The sequence below is a fragment of the Dermacentor albipictus genome, chromosome 3 (assembly GCF_038994185.2).
Source record: "Dermacentor albipictus isolate Rhodes 1998 colony chromosome 3, USDA_Dalb.pri_finalv2, whole genome shotgun sequence".
NCBI lineage: Eukaryota > Metazoa > Arthropoda > Arachnida > Ixodida > Ixodidae > Dermacentor > Dermacentor albipictus.
The window spans coordinates 85,646,534-85,664,471 of NC_091823.1; the positions used below are offsets into that span (position 1 = coordinate 85,646,534).

Here is a 17,938-nt window from a genome sequence, read left to right on the forward strand (position 1 = left end):
CTTGCCGCGTAATACGCATGCGCATAAATATTTGCCGCAAGTGAAGTAAACGGAAAAGACGAGAAGCCAGCAGCAAGCAACGAAGTTACCGATGGGAGCGAGCAGCACTCGTTCAGCGTAAATGTTAAGCGCGGTATCTTTGTTTACGGGCCAGATAAATGACCCGAAGAAAGGCGAGCAGCAACATCGTGTCCTCGTAAACGCCTCTCGCGACGTGTGAAGCACGAGAGGTGGGAGTTAGCGCCATGTAATCATGCGGCGACGAAACGAGGGCGTCGCCACTGTTTACGACGTCCTTGAGTTTTCGTTTATGTGTCTTTTGTTCAGCCCTCTTGCAGCAAGCCACGCCCATTAACCCACATACATGGCCAGTGCATAGCCCCAGCGCACACGTTTCTTTCGAATGATAAACTTATGATTTATTTTCTATTCTCGCATCACCCATCGAATCATCCGCAGTTCGAAGACTGAGGGAAGTGGAAGGCCAACGGACGTTAGCGCGCACTTTTCTTCTGGCCCCATTGAACACGCGCGAGGGGCCTCGGGCGTTCCGCTTCGGAGACGCGCGAAAAACAAAACCATTTTCCCGACAGTCAAACGGAATTCCGCAGAAAGAGGGCGGTGCTGTTACGGGTCTCGCCCCTCTGTCAGTATAGAGTTCTGGCAACGCCTTCGTTTTTGCCTTCCATCGCTCTGCCTTTCGCGTCCGAAAGAAGGCGCGTGCTTGAAGCTCGCCAAAATGTCGACTCACGCCTCGTGAATACGAATCTACCAGTTTTTTTTTCTCTCGAGCTGTTTCTCTGACAGTCGTTCAAAACAGACGATGATGTATCGCTGTATAGTATACGAGTCCGCGGCAGAAATTCTCGCGAGGTCGCGGCCCCATCGCACCATCGTATAACTATACACACTTCCGCCCCGATTTTCAGCTTAAAACGGCGCCGGGTCCCGCGCGAGCTTTCGTTAACGGGCCAATAACAAAGCCGAAAAAAAAAAGTTGCCACCACCAAAAAGGTTAGCACCGGCCGCGCGCTTTGTTGTTTGTTAGCACCGTATGTAGGCGAGACAAAATGCTCCGAAACTGTGCCACAGAAGCTGCCGCATAACAGCAGCGGAGGCTATACGGGTGCCGCTGGCGCTCCCCGAAAACTGCCCATAAATTCATCCGCCTCGCGGCTCTGTTCGCAGAGCGAGAACGCTGTGTATAGCTGAGCGATATCCGCAGCGCCGTTCGCTCGCTCGCTCGCTCGGAAACGCGTTTTGGCGCACGCTTGTTTTGCGCCGCGAACGTGGCGATCTCGCGCACACTCGCCCGAACGCGCGCGCTATGCGACGTTCGACGCCCGCGAGTCCGATGCCGTCGACAAACGAGGGGAAACAAATGAAAGAAGGCTTTCACGCGTCATTTGTCTACTCGTCGGCTCGCTCACTCGAGTCTCTCTCGCCCCTGGTCGCCATATAGTCGTCGGTTCGTTCGTTTGTATACACAGCGCGCAGCACGGACCAAACGTAGAGGCGATGTGGAGGAGGGAGGATTGAGGAAGAGGTGGGGGGGGGAGGTGCTGGCAGCGGAAACAAAACGAGCGGCGGCGTTGTTTCGTCTCGTGTTGGGCTGAAGGTGCCAAAGGGGCCATGTTTGAAGAAACAATGGAGGGGAAAGAATCGGGCGATTGCCAGAGGGAGAGGAAGTGAAGCGGAGCCCGGTGGAAGGAAGGGAAATATTGCTCTGCACGAGGCTTCTCTCTCTCCATAGATTCGTTCGCATTTTGTTTCAGTTCGCGCTTTCGTGCCCCGAATGTCCTTGCAGTAGACGTTCAATGGCCGGTTGTTACGACGTGGAGAGCTCAGAATGTTTGCTTTCGTTATATTCCGCAGTGCTCGCACGGTTTTTCAGCGCGGGCACAGACCATGCAATGGGCCGTGTAACGCGGCATCGTAGCGCGCGCGTCAAGTGTGAAACGTCCATCGCTTGTTTCCGTTCATACTTGCTAGCTTCGAGGGATCAATTTTCACTACTGCAGGGTGGTTTCGTGACAACGCTTCCGGAACGTCACTTTATAGTGCGTACCGAGTGGGTTAAACCAGTGAAAGCAAACGTGACGAGCGAAATTTGTGGGCGGGCATGCTTCTATATATGTGTGGCGTTACTTTCACGTCCCCTATAGTTGCCGATTGAGCGTTAAAAGCACGGGCAGCGGAAACTTCATGACGTCAACAAGTGACCGTAACTATACAGCGAGCTACTGCAGTGGATGCTACGCTATATACGTTGTTAGTGAGAGGACGCAGGAAGTGTGTGTTGACTGATAGATGTATGTAAATTACGAACATTTCGTTTGAAAGTACCAGCACATATTTATTTATGAATTACGAGGTCTGGATCCGTCCAGTGGGCGGACTCGATAAGCGTAACGTGTACGACTCGCTTCTGGCCTTCGCTGATGAGTCTGGTTTGTAGCTCAGACTGTGAGGTCTATGAAGACATCTGACTCATATGCTTATCCCTGCCTTTCCACCCATTCATATATGCCCTGAGGAAAATATATGCATAACGTCAGTGCAAATTTCTTGGACAGGGAGTTAGGAAAATCGCTGATTGTTCGCCGCTTCTGCATCTGTTCTTTACTCGTGTACAGGGTATGTTAGAAAAGTAATGTCAATGAGCCGATTAAAAAAAAAATATTAGTCAGATCGGCACAACGCATTAGGATGTTTCAATATAGGCTCCTCCTCCATTGATACATCGCTTCCAGCGAGATTTCCAGGCATCGAAGGCATCACGGTAGGCCTCTTACGGAATGTCCTTTAGAGCCTTGGTGCAAACCTCTTTGACTTAGTCGACTGTCCCGGAATGATGCCCTCTCATGGGAATTTTCAAGCGCGAGAACAAAAATAAGACTGGGAGAGTCACTTCAGGACAGTAGGGTGGCTGGGGAACCGCTGGCACCTTTGAATTGGCCAGGAAGCGCGTCACGAGGAAGGCGGTGTGGGCTGACGCATTGTGACGGTGAAGTTTCTAGTCGCCCCCAATGTCAGGCTGGGCGCGATTAACTCTTCGTTTGAGTCTTTTGCGCACTTTCACATAACATTTGGCGTTTGCGGTTGTATCACGTGGTACCAACTCACGGTGGATGAGCACCCTGATGTCAAAGAACAGAATGACCATGGTCTCGACCTTTGACTTGCTCATTCTGGCCTTTTTTTGGGCGAGGGGTACGCCGAGATGTGCCACTCGGCACTTTACCTTTTTGTTTCGGGGTCGAATTCAAACCCCCCAGAGTCGTCACCTGCGATGACATTGTCTAAAAAGTGGGGGTAACATTCACACAAATACCAAAGTTCCTGGAACGTTTCGACTCAGCGCGATTTTTGGTCTTCCGTTAACACTTTGGCCACGATCTTCGCGCGCACTTTTCGCATCTGCAACTTATTCGTCAAAATGTCGTTAACGGGACTGCTTGGAATGTTTAGTGTCTGTGCAACTAAAAGGACACTCAAACGACGGTCTGAGTCCGAAAAATCTCTCACACGCGTCACATTTTTGTCGGCGATGGTCGCTGATGGTTGCCCAGCACGGGCTTCATTGCTCACCTCGTCAAGGCCTTCTATAAAGGCCTTGTGCCACCGGTAGACAACGTTCCAACGAACAATTTTTAGCAAGCATCATCTTTATCATAGGAGAATTTTCCACTTCGGTCTTGTCGAGTTTCACGCAAAACTTGATGGCAATCCTTTGTTCCAACGAGCGCTGCATTACTGCTTGCACGGGAAATGAAGATTAGTGTCACGGGAAAGCCTGTCTTTACTTCCCAGATGGCCGCGGTCGACTGAGCGACTGCGCGGGCATAAGCTAACATCCCCCTCCACCAATCCCAACTGGTCCTACACGCGCCAAGACGTGCAGTCGCTTCACAATATAATCACTGACATTACTTTTCGGACAAACCCTGTATATGTTATACAGTAGAGCGGCCACTGCGGTATCGGACTCTCCGGCAGTGGAGTCCAGCTATTGTCTCGCTAAAGAGCTTCGGCATTGTTTCGGCGCTCCACCCTTCTCGCGAGCTGAGATACTAAGTTTTACTTTTCTTTTAAATTTTCCCGCGTTGCCACATGCCTGCGATAAAATCAGGTCCGTCACGTTGCCTTACAACGAGGAAGCATGGATTGTTACCGAATGCAACGCGTCTCGAAGCATATAGACGCGTATCTTGGTTAGAGATCCTGAGCTTTAAGCGGGCTAAGTTGGTCACGAATTCTCGCACGCGGGGCGCGCGCTTTCCCGCTGCATGGGGACCGCGGCCGAACACGACCGGCGCTCTTGGGTCAGGGAACCAGGGGTGATTGAGTGATCACGAGAGAATGATGAGATGCGTGCGCGCTAGCTGGCGGGACGGAGTCATTAATAATGAGCGTTACGCGATACAGCCGCCCTCAGACAAGGCGCCGTGTACCTGGCGCTTTCATGACTCGCGCCGCGCGAGCACGGGTGATCGAGGTGTAGATGCAGCCTATGGGGGCGCAGTGTTATGCATGCATGGCTGGACGGCGCATCGTTCCTTGAGCACGCGGCGCGCTAAGAGCGTACGTCGGGCCATTAATCTGTCGTCACAGCTAGATTAATCTGTTACATTCTGGCGCGCGCCAACAGAATGGCCGACTCATCGGGCTTTTCTGTATAGTTTTTGTTGCTGCCGGCGCTCATACCTCGCTTTATTCTCTGAAAAAAAAAAAGTTCTCGCTCAGCGTGAAACAAACACCAAGATCGTCTCTTGAGCGTTCTATACTGCGTTCACATTGTTGGAACAATGATCGTTTAACCGTCCGCCTCCTCTCTGAAACTGAGCGGTAAAGTTTTTAATAACGAAACCCTTACCATCACTGAGCGATCCCTTCTAAGTATCCTTTGTCTGACTTTTTTTTTTCTTTCGCTTCTGCGCGATGAGTGAACGAGGAGGAGTCGACAAGATATTGGTGCACTCCATAATTCTACCAGAGCACAATACCCGATCTGCATTCGATCATTTCGATGCATTCCTACGCTATCGCAGGGTCTACAACGAATCAAATGGCTCCCACACTGGAACCATCCGGGATTCAATGAACGCGCGCGCACATCAAAACGGCTAGACAGGATAAAGGAGGCCTCTATTGTCGGCGAATGGGATTGGTAAACTGTACAGATTTGTTCACGGCTTTTGTTAAATTTCTTTAATGTCCCAGGCAACAAACACACGTGCTTGTACAATTGGGTGTGGATTTAGAGCGAAAACGAAGAGTGTCGAAGCTACGCAATAACTAAGGGAGACGCCATCTATAAATCATGGCATGCTCGACAAATCGCACCAGTGGAGTGCGCGCCCTGGTGCGCGCCGGTGCGATTTTTTTGATGATGCCGTTAGATTGCTTGTAATCAGTATTAAATGTCGAATTGTCTAGCGTGTGCCGAAGCATCAACACACGGGCACATTTGCCCTCATTGGGACTCGCTCGCAGAGTCCGGAAAGCTTGCTCGCGCTACCGTGTGCTGAGTCATCGTTCACAGTGGTCTCAGTCGAGAAGAACGCATACGAGCACATCAGATGATGGTGAACTGGGGGCGGCTTGTACGAACATTTATTAACAAAAATTATTACAAATATAGGAACGCGTTCTTTAGGACACATTCTTAAATTAGTTATTGATATCGTTATTAAATGTTATTAAATGAGCAAGCCGCCCGTGGATATCGCCACCGCAAGCCTGAATATCCGTGGCCACGGACGCGTTGTGGAACTTTTGGCGGTGACACAATTATAACTGTTATAATTTTACCTTCTTTCTCTATCAAAATCTTCGTGAACGCTGTCGCAAGTTCCATACCGATACAGGCCTTGTGCAATCAGATTGTATAGGCGGAATACGAATAGTGTAGGCCTATATTACATATTCGAAGCTCACAGAACCGCCGAGTATATGCGACGAATGATCTCTAAACAGCGCACGCACTTGAGCTGTATGGTTCGATTCGGTGACCACCGACGGTTGTCGCCGATGTGGCTGTCAGTTTTCCTTCGCCTTCTGGCTAAAAACTGGCGGGCATTAAAATGTTCGCGATCATTTCGTTCTCCCTTTCCACTGTAGTACTCCCGTACGTCACTGCTCCGCTACAGTACACAATACATGCGACAGGGTTCAAAGTCCGAGTAAACGTTTACCTATACGCGTGGATTGTCAAGGGATGTATGTGGCAAGACGCTTGGGAGCGGGGATGCTGATCGAAGGGCCAGCGCAACAGAGTATAGACTCGTCTCTCGAGCAAACAGCTGCAGGATCGAATTCAAGCACACGAGGCACACAAGGCCGCGCGAAACTCACCGGCCAGGTAGGACGACCTGCAGGCGACGAGCGACTGCAGGGGGGACTCGAAGAATCCTCGCGGAATAGGCTTCGCCACGACGGGGTAGGAGCCGGCCAGTTGCACGGCCGCCGCCGCCGCTGCTGCCGCGCCGCTGCAAGACACTGCGCACGGACACCACGCGTGGTTGAGAATGCGTGCCCCGTTACGAAGCGTTTCGGCTAAGTATTGTTCTTATTAACCGAGCAACGCCCAAACATAGTTGCGCACCAAGAAAGGTTGAAACTTGTCAACTTGTATTTCTGGCCATTGAAACTACATATGTTAAAAGAAAGTGAAATGCTATATCAGCTAAAACCTAATTACTATAGTATAACGAGTTAATTAGTAACTGGTTTGCTGAGCAATCCACAACTGAAATCTCTCACCAGAGTAACCAAAACGCTATAAGTTATGCCTTAAGCTTCCTGTGCCTCAATCAGAATTTTTGAAGTTTCAAACTCAGCGTATAGCATGCATGTATACGGTACGTTGGACATTACAAGATTAAACGTTGAAACGCAGCACTAATGATAAGAAAGCTTTTTTTTTTTCGAGAACGTATTACATATATATGGCAGCAGGTGTAAGGAATTGTGCGGTAATTAAGGCCTTTCACTAGATTTTGCTCAGTACCTTATTAATTAAAAACGCCATGCGCACGTACCGTTGTTGTGTAGTATAGCAACCGGTAAATGTCCATGACAAGCATAGGAATTCGCGCCAAACATTCGCCACGCAAGTCATTGGAGTACCACGAACCTAGGTGCATGTTATGCAGCTGGGTGCGTGCATATGAACATGCAAGTTTTTGTCTGAGTGTTTTCTTTTTCCCAAGTGTTTTCGCTGGTAACAGAAACCAATTTGTACCCGCCGTGGTTGCTCAGTGGCTATGGCGTCGGGCTGCTGAGCACGAGGTCGCGGGATCGAATCCCGGCCACGGCGGCCGCATTTCGATAGGGGCGAGAACACCCGTGTACTTAGATTTAGATGCACGTTAAAGAACCCCAGGTGGTCGAAATTTACGGAGTCCTCCACTACGCCGTGCCTCATAATCAGAAAGTGGTTTTGGCACGTAAAACCCCCTAATTTAATCTTTTAAACCAATTTGTAATGGAGAGGCATTGTTTCGAAACCGCAGATTAAACGAAATGGCAATTGCTGTGAAATGGCTTTGGTGGCTGCAGCTTCTTATTTAAATTTTCTTTCCGTAGATCACAGTTTAGTACCGAAGAAACCGTGGAGACTATATCCAGAATAAAAAAAAAACTTTACAGATTCAATTTTCCCACCTCTCCTCTTTATATCTCCTCTTCCGCTAAACTCGCTTCCCCAAGTAGGGTAGCAAACGGCGACGCTCGCATGATTGGGCTCTCTACTTCTTGCTTTCTTTCTCATCGCTCTTTCTCTTTTTCTTTGAGGACAGATGTTTGCACTGTACGATCGGATTTGCCGTATACAACTTGATTGGTGTCTGCCACCCTATCTCTCCGACAAGTCGAAGCTTTCGATCAACCTTAGCGCCTGCGTTCTCTAGTGGTGAACTTAGCCGCCCGGTCACCCCCTGATAATATTGTGCGCGTGCATTTGGTCGTCGCATTCTTGTAGTTTTATTTTTGACAAAGGAGCCCCCAACCCCCGACGCAACTGCTTCCGGTCGATTACCTTCGATACGGGAAATTGTTTTGCGGAGTGGGCAAATAAGTCGCACATTCTTTCGTACACGAACAGTAACGCAAAATAAAGAATATAAAAATAAACTATCAGTGTATCCTGTACAGACGAAAAAAGGACACTCGATGAGTACATCTGGTGCACCTGTTACATCTCGTCTCTAACAGAATCGCTTTCAAACTGTCTTTGACGTCAAACCGAGGATGCGATTGTCGAACGTATTAAAGAAGTGTAAATACATAGGAAGGCATTGATTCATGCCGATAAACAACTTCTACTGCGAAAGTCGTTGTTCATGGTTCAGAGGACATAAAAGCGGTGTTAGTTTCACACTTTATTCTCTGGACCAAATTTCTTTCTTTTGACCGACTGACATGTTCTTCATTGAAAAACTGGCGTTGTCGAGAAAGCGCTGCGATCGATATAAATTGTCACTGGGTCCAGCATTATTACGATCGAAGGCGCCGCATAATAATAACAATAATATTAATAAAAAAAGGTGCAGTGGTGTGGTTTAGAATACCAGGTCTCTACATGGACGATGTATTGGAATGGCTCGCTCACATTGCCGAAATCACTCGTTTTTTTTTAATCGCAGAGAAAGCTAGACAGTGTGTTTCTCAAGCTTTCTTCCTTTTTTTTTTCACTGAGCGGAGTATTGAGAAATAAGTCGAGTCCCTGCGTTAGTGTTTCTACCCAATACAAAAGAGAATAAAGCATGATGTTCTTAAAATTTTATTTCACTTTATTTTTAATTGGGAAAAAGAGCGTACTCTCAAATTCGGCTGCGTATCAAAGAAATTTCGCTCGAGGCCGCTCAAGCGCTCGCTCCAATGATTTTTCGCGGCACTTTTGTCCATTCACCGAGAAGACCGTGGCGAGCGTCGTTTCAGTGGGGGCCGAACTGATGTCTTGTGCCAGCTTGTCCCAAGCCTCGAGCACCTGCACGCGACAGCCCATCGCAACTACCAAGCACAACAGCTCCAGCACGATAGCCCACTACAATAATCGAACACAATGTTGTCAGATCGCAATATCCCATCGATATAGCGGCTGCGCGGCCATCTTTTGTGTGTCAAACAAAGCGCAATACAATCAGTGCAAATGTTACGCAGATGTGCATATATTTTCTGCGGAACTTTTTTTTTACAACGAGCGTAATACTGCACGCAGCCTCTGGCGAAGCGTTGAGTTTCCGTTAGCAATGCCGCTATCAAAATAATAATGTGACGGGTTGGAAAAGCTTTAAGTACAATTACATGTATAATCAGATGCATGTAGGGCCGTAACCTACCGACTGGTTGATTTACTTTGGTTAAAAATGTGGGCTTTTACCGTCCGCAAACTGCCCAAGTCAGTTACATCTAACGCACACCATTTACTGTTCGGGGCCATCGGTGCCGTGCGAGTTGGCCGTGATCGAGTAATGATAGCCTACAGGTCAGGGGAACGACTTGCACCAACGCCCGGGCTAAATTAATTCCTTACGGTTAGCCGGGCGTCCACGCACCGACCTACGAGCAAATAGAAAGGCGCAGGATATTGCGAGGTCGTCATTACCCGGCGTTTTCATAAATGGCCCGGACGCCACGAAACCAGAAGGCTTGACGACGCACAAAATTTGAGTCTCGTGGTGTCCGCACTCTAAAGGCAATTTCTCACGATCAGGAATTTCTAATGAGCTCCAAGAAAATATGCTCTACGCGTTTTTCTTTTCGCTGAAACGCATCGCGACCTACCGTGTTACGAGCCATCCGCTTATAGTAACCGCGCTACTTTTTTTTTAAGTATTAATTTTGCCTCGCAGAGTTCATATTTCTTTATTCGGACATGTCGATTACACATACCAGGTCTACCGGCCCATTAGGTAAGTGAATGGTAATAGGAGGGAAAAGAAAGAGAGCTAAATATTGTCGAGGCAGCATTATTTAAACCGGCACAACCAAAGGGACAGCGCGCCTGTGGACGGAAGGATCAAGTATAAAAAAGTGTTCTCAAACGCACGTCATTTGCGGTTGTAGGCGGTGGCACACGTTTTTCGTTGGCCCGCACCTCCGTCCACAGCGCATAAAGCGCCTGCGTACGCAGTCAAGGAATGCGAGTGTCAAAGTTTGCGGTTCTCACGGAGAATTAACCTTAAACATTAGTGGACTGCGCGCTGGATTTGCTTTTTCACTTTCTTGGTAGTCTTGTCTTACTTTCACTGCGTATTCTTTCTTTTATTTTCTTCGTCTTCTTTCTGCGGACTGAATCTTTTTCGAATTTGCGGGGCGCCTACGCGGCACTTTTGAGAGATTAAAAAGCCATTTATCACGCCACGATGAAAACTGTTCTTCGGTGCGCACAGCAATTTTCGTACCGCAGTTCGTGTTTTGCGATTTCCTCTTCGTGTTTGCATTCTCGTTACATTTTCGTTTTTTTTTTCGTCTTCCGAATGCAAGAGTATACGCCATTCGATGCAAGCTTCCCTTACGGCGCATCTATCGTACGATTACGCATCTACGATCAACCGCGAGATTTTTTTTTTTCAAATGGGAGGCGCTATAATCTGCAAAGGTTCTACCTACATGATTCAGCCTTTCCACATCCTGTCTTTTAATTAATTTGTGCAACACCTGCCGGCATTGCTTTTAATGACGGCGTTATTTTGTCAAGAAAAAGTCGAATTCCGAGAAGGAAATAACCAGATATACAAGCCGACGTTATAACCTATAGACGCTGTATTACGACTGCATGTAGAACCTATACACTTATCTTTTTGTTATGTATGATGGAGCTATCAGACTGGAATAACGTGCAACGTTGTGGCAGGAATAAATAGACAGTTAGGGCTTACGCAGACGTGCTAGCGCGGCCGTATTACAGACAAAAGGAGGGCAGCAATCGTACTCTTACCCTAAGTGGTGGCTCGGTAAGACATAAATGACGCAAGAAAAAAAGCGAAAGACGGAAAAAACGAAAGACACTACCATATAGTGTTGCTCTTTAATCTACCACTGAACTCGTGTGGGAACCGCACATCGTATCGCTACCGAGCAATCGGACGTGGCGGTGAAACCGCAACTAACTGTCTACTTCCCCCTTCCTAGGTGTAGGGTAGCGAACCAGATGCAACCTGCTTAACCTCCCTGCCTTTCCTCTTCTCTCTCTCTCTCTCTCTCTTTACAGAGAAGATCTGGATGGAAATCCCACCATCAGTTTTGTCAGCCGCGCTGTTTATGTGTACCTTTCCCGCAGTTTGTGAGTTGCCTGGAAATGCACCTCTGTTTACGTAATACCTTCACCATTTCCGCATCGTCACAATAATAATGAGACATAATTCACAAATGACAGCTGTATGGGAGGGTTGACCTGACAATTGTCTCAATCTTTTCTTTTATTTATTTCGCTATCGCTTGCGGTTCTTCGTCGAATGGCGTGTCACATGGGAAGTTATCGCGCCTGACTTGTTATTAGTTAGATGGTGGGAAAGAAAGTTTGATAATCATATGTTTCCTCTGTAGCCATTGGATCTGTGCACCCTGTATCTGTGTCCTATGATTCCGAATTAAATTTCTTCGAAATTTGTGCTGCTTTCAGTTTGTAATGCACTTAATTCCGCTTCAAGGGCGTAGGTCGGCGGTGTGTACGCCTGTGTCTTGCTTGAATTTCCCTTTCCAATAGCCCTTTTTTTTTCTTTCTCAGTGTTGGGCTATTTTTTATTACGTTAAATCGATAACGCCGCGCGTACTAAGGCTCCACAGACATCTATACGACTGTCGTAGTAATAAACGGATCCGGGTTAGTACTTTATACCGCCTGAATTACCTTAGCGCGTTTCTAAATCGAAGTGATTTTATATTCTCTCCCCACATGGACATGCGGTCTCTATAGCCGGAGATCGAACCTGCTACATCGCGATCGCGATGAATGCCACAGCCGCTGAACCAGCACGGCAGCTAATCGATGATACTGGGATATAGCCGGCCCTTCGGTAGCCCCACTCTATCGCGGATTTTCATCACATATATAGTAAACGGCGGCAAGTGAAGTATCAGTTGTGAATAGTTGAACATTCACTGACTAATTGATTGAAACTATATTAAATATATTTTCACTCACATAACATTGCACAGTTATCTTTTTTTACAAATGCACTCTTCACGGTCAGAAATAAAGGAGTATAATTTGTTCGAGTTCGATTTCATGTAGATCGATGTTTGGGCGCTGAAGGGTTAAGCAACAGAAAGCCGTCAATTAATGACTAATTGATTGAAACCATATTATTATATTTTCACTCACATAACATTGCACAATTATCTTTTATTTACAAATGCACTCTTCACGGTCAGAAATAAAGGAGTATAATTTGTTTCAGTTCGCTTTGATGTAGATCTATGTTTGGGCGCTGAAGGGTTAAGCAACAGAAAGCCGACAGTTTGAATAAATATTGTCACGTAGTAGTGACGGCAAAGAACACAGCAGCAATACTGTGAATGATGAAACTAACTTTTACTGGGCGAATCTGTGCCCACAAGAACAGGCTGCACTTAAAACAACAATAGCGGAGAACACAGTCGGCGATCGTCGAAATCTGATTTGCCGGTCAAGCGCGTCAGCTTTTACACATGAGTAATCGAAGGTTCCAAAGTAATCGCTGGTGCCCACGTGTCTTCCAGGAAATTCTACATAAGTTGCGTCGCACATGCAATGAGATTACACAAGCTTCGGTGACAACAGAAAACGGGTAGAAACATCGATAACATTCGAGAGACTTCCAATACATCCGGGTGCATCCCGCGCTGAGCGACATTTGTTAGACATTGAAAAGCGGTCACCAGAAAAAGATAAACAAGTGAACGAGTCAATATAAATTTGGCCCTTATTCCACCGCTCCACCCGGCGCCACATCTTTTACTTACATGTTTTTCTTTACGCTTGAAAATGTTAAAGCGAGAGATCTGCCGGTGTGGGGTGTCTTTGCTGCGTATAGACACATTTCTATTTACTCATTAAAATATATTTTTCCTTCTCAACAATCAATAAAGAGGAACTGAACAAGGGATGAAAGGGTCCAAATGACTTTGCTACCTTTGAAGCCTTTGCGCTTTGACACGTGTGCGGGGTCCTAGTAAAAAAAAAGTAAAAAAAAATACCACGGTTTAGTTCTTTATATTCTCCTCATTTTATTTCTGTTCTTGCGGTTGGCTCGTTCCTGCACTGAACTTCCAAGGAGACATATTAGTCTCCGTCGTATCTCGAGTACATTAATAGACATGATTTGTCCTCGTAATCGTCGCAAGTGCTTCGTGACTCGATTTGCCACTGATTATGGCGGGCTTGCTATTCATTAAGAAAAAAAGTATAGGAGACCGAATGACTCGCATCACAGCTGCAGCGAAATATGTCCCTAAAGGAGCCACTCATTAATTACTTTCTTATAATGTATTCCAAGACGGAATAGTGCCGAAATATTATAAGTACGGCTGCGACGACACGGTGCGAAAAGGAAATCTTGGCGTAAGTTGAACGGGTAATGAAAGAAGCGCTATAGGAAGCCGATCGGATGTCCTCGCCGTAATTCGTTAAACTGCGGCTTTCCTTAATTAAACGTCGAGCGAAGAAGACCCGGGTGCGTGAGAATTCTCTATCACTTGAGATTCGCACGGTCACCACCCTGCAGGAGTCAATAAATATGTACGCAGGGCAAAGATTCGATGTCCTCGCGGCTTCCTAACGATAAAGGCTTCAGATCCAGAAATAATTAAATTTCAGGCGAGACGCCCGTAAAGAGGCTTTTTATTCCTTCGCCATCTGGCCCCTGCACTCGCATGTATTATATTCGCTCCGTCGGCGGCGACTGTGGGAATTGGTGCGCCTACATAACTCTATATGTACTGTGAGCAATATTTCAGGGATGTCTCGTACGGTTTAAGCTTCATAACGATTGACCAATCCTTCGTCCATTTAGCCCCGTGAATATGGAAGTCCCTACGAGTAATGGTATTTCCCATGGCTGTAAATATCGATTGATGTGCGAAGTTATAGAAACGTTACTTGCGATTGTATCTTTGTCGAAGTAATCACTGCAGCTGCCACCAGCGGAGGGTCCGTCATAAAGACGGAGCGTCGGTCATGCAACTCCTTTTATTTTATTTTTTCCTTATCCTTGAGTTTGCGTACCCACGTATATAAGATGTCTGCCGGCGTTGTTACCGAAACACTACAGTGCTTTCATACCGGTGCAGGTCATCAAGATACTTGTTCAAAATGTAACCTCTTGATTGAAAACTCCGGTTGTCACGTGACTCCATCTATAGCTCTTCGGTTTTGGAATATGTGTAACTTTTGGCACAAGTACTCCGCTGAATAGGCCCTAATGCACAATCATGCGCGTATTTCGTATTACACCACCGTCGCGGATCAGTGATGCGCCCTATCAGTCATGCTGGGGCGCCTTGCAATAGCGGGACCAAATGCAAAACTTTTTCTACCCATCTCCGGCCGAGCCTGACACGTTCGTCGGCGCCTATGTGACTTACGGCGTGCATCGACCACAGTGTTATCGCAACCGATACGCGCACCGTGACGTATCGCTATTAACGGTAAGAAATTTCAGCCCGGAATGCAGCGCGGTAAACGGAATACAACGGATACGCCTATATGCGTGGTGTACGCCATGGCCAATATTCGGATAGCAGATACGCTACGTATATGCGGCTTACGCCAAACCGGCCTTTGTCTACAGAGAGGACGAAGAGTTGAGGACCACACACCTGGTACGCAGGGGATGCCGCCAGGTACCTTCTCGTCCTTGCAGGGGGGATACTTTGGCCTTTCGGTCACAAAACACCGGGGAAGGAAGCCAGAGTTCGTCCTCAGTTGCTCGAAGAGGTCTCGAAGGTCGGGTTTTCCCCCTGCGAGTGGCAGAAGAGGAAACAGCAACTGTGATATGAGAATGCAGGTTCGCGCAGTGGCGTCTACACACCGTTCTGAAGCAGAACAACTTTCTTTAACTGTCATCGGAGTTGAGTTACACTGTACGAAGTATATATATATATATATATATATATATATATATATATATATATATATATATATATATATATATATATATATATATATATATATATATATATATATATATATATATATATACACACCTACTCCATTATGAAAAGACATAAGATTCAGCAGAGATACCAGCAGTCATAGAGGCATTACGTAATCAAGGAGTACAGACCGTTTCCCTTGGTAAATATCTACAGAGATTCCACAGCCACCTTAATTCTACACAAGAAAAGTAGGAAGATACCTATAAAGAAAGGGGTCAGACAAGGCTACACAGTCTCTCCAATGCTATTCACTGCGTTCTTGGAAGAAGTATTCAAGCTATTAAACTGGGAAGGCTTGGGGGTAAGGATTGACGGCGAATAGCTCAGCAACCTTCCATTTGCAGATGACATTATTCTATTCAGCAACACTGCAGAGGAGTTGCAACAAATGATGGAGGACTTTAACAGAGAGAGCATAAGAGTGGGGTTGAAGATTAATATGCAGAATACAAAGATAATGATAAATAACCGGGCAAAGAAATAAGAATTCAAGATCGCTAGTCAGCCTCTAGAGTTGGTGAAGGAGTACGTTTACTTAGGTCAATTAATCACAGGAAATCCTCATCATGAGAAGGAAATTCACAGAAGAATAAGAATGTGTTGGATCGCATGCGGCAGACATTGTCCGCTCCTGACAGGAAGCTTGCCCTTAACATTGAAAAGGAAGGTGTACAATCAGTGCATTTTACTGGTGCTGACCTATGGGGAAGAGACTTGGAGACTTACAAAGAAGCTTGAGAAAAAGTTAAGGACCGCGCAAAGAGCGATGGAACGAAGAATCCTAGGCATAGCGCTAAGAGACAGAAAGAGAGCGGTTTGGATCAGAGAGAAAATGGGTATAGCCGATATTCTAATTGACATTAAGAGAAAAATATGGAGCTGGGCAGGTGATGTAATGCGCAGGTTAGACAACCGTTGGACCAATAGGGTTACAGTATGAATACCAAGAGAAGGGAAACGCAGTCGAGGACGGCAGAAGACTAGGTGGAGCGATGAAATTAGGAAATTCGCGTGCGCTTGTTGGAATCGGTTGGCTCAAGATCGAGCTAATTGGAGATCGCAGGGAGAGGCCTTCGTCCTGCAATGCACATAAAATACGCTGATGATGATTATGATGATGATGATTAGTGCATTGGCTTGGATATATAGTCAATGTAGTATGTCACGCCAGATGCGCATTCGCGTCGTGTTAGTGTCACACAACAGGGAAAAGCATGTTGAACTAGACACATGCGACTAAGCGTTAGGCGCCTACGGGGATATTGCCAACATGGCGCAATAGCCTAGCAGAGACGGATGGAACTAAAGAGTAAGGGGAAGTGAATCGTCAGGGTGATGCATGCGAGAAAGAAACGCGAGCGAGCGAGTGAGCCAGAGGGAGGGAGAGAGAGAGAGAGAGAGATGGGCAAGTGTCAGCCTCATTCTCGTAACACCCGAGTCTTTATGGGCCTGTTGACAAGCGCTGAGGGGCTATGGGAACGTCCGACAGAGCCGTAAGAACGAGCGAAACGAGCGACGTCTACTTGTCCGTACAGGAAATATTACTAAGCAGGAGAGACAACGGAGCGGCAGAAGCAAGCTGGCGTGGTGGGAGGGGGCGCGGGGGTGTCTGAACAAGGAGTTCAGATACATATCCTGAAGCGACGAAACGCAGCGGTGGATACAAGGCTACAGAATAAACCGAGAGGGGCGCCGAGCAGCGTGCAAGACAGGCGAACACCACGTGTGCCCCCTATCGCTATCGCTCAGTAGAGCAAAAGATGCCTCGTCCTGCCGCTCCATTGTTTTGTTATCTGGCGCGCTAAACGGCGCGCTAAAGCTTGGCGAGCGAACGTGTCGAAGGGAAACACGAAACGGCCGCTGGCGATGACGCGATAACGGCGCGAAAGAAAGAAAATAAAGAAGGAGAGAAGGAAAAGGGGGACAGGAGAGGGAAATATAGGGAGAGTGGGAGCGAGGAATCGCTGCTTTTCCAGTGTCGGGTGCTAAACTTCCGCATACTGCGCCACGGTTCTGAGGGAGGGGGTCGAGTGTTGTGCGGGGAAGCGGACGCGGCGCCGGCGCGATCACTGGGCGCGCTGCTGCGATGCGTTGTTCTCGGGGCCCAGCGCAGGAGAGCGCGCGCGCGCGCCCCATTAAACGTCTATTTGCTGACAAATGACGCGCGTGGCTTGTAGCGCTGGACTGCCAGTCTCCTCTACATACACCCTCCCCCAATGCTCACGCTTCGCGCACGGCCTTACGCTTGCGTTCAGCCTGCCACCGTTTATCTCCCTCTCCCATGTTCGGTGTCTGTTCCCTTTCTTTCCCTCTTTTTACTACTCCTACAACCCTTATACCTTCACACCCCGCAACCCCCCTTTCGGTCCTACAGCAAACACACACACTCTCTCTCTGTCGTTTGTGTCAGCCATGGCAGTGGGGGAGAGGGGACACACGCGCACGCGCGTTCGCGCACAATGTGGGCGGTTCCCACAGCGATCCGGTGTCGCGCCCGCTCCGAGTGCCTCGCTTGGGTGCCGAAGAGTGACGGGTACGATGTACAAAAAGAGAAGTGGAGAAATGAGCGTTCGATAAAATAGAGCGATAATAGGAGAAAGCGGGAGGCGAGAGAGAGAGAGTAACGGGAGAGAACCGACCCATGGCTTGGGGATCACCAAACGCGACACCGAATCTTCTCTCGCCTCGTCCATCTGGCCCTTCACTCTCCTCTCTCCCTCTCACTCACTCCCTCCCTCACTCACTCACTCTGACTGTTTTTCAGTTACCGATTCTGGGTCGTCGATGGTTGCGA

General features: G+C 47.6%; 1 protein-coding gene across 1 annotated transcript in view; it reads right to left on the reverse strand.

Moving 5' to 3' along the window:
• LOC135898841 (uncharacterized) overlaps positions 1–17,938 on the reverse strand; it is a 97,224-nt gene that overhangs the window by 47,585 nt on the left and 31,701 nt on the right. The window contains exons 2-3 of the mRNA XM_065428005.2: positions 14,806–14,946; positions 6,358–6,501 (exon numbers count right to left, since the gene is read on the reverse strand). Of these exons, the coding sequence (XP_065284077.2) occupies positions 6,358–6,501; positions 14,806–14,946 (285 nt within the window). The remainder of the gene's footprint in view (positions 1–6,357; positions 6,502–14,805; positions 14,947–17,938) is intronic.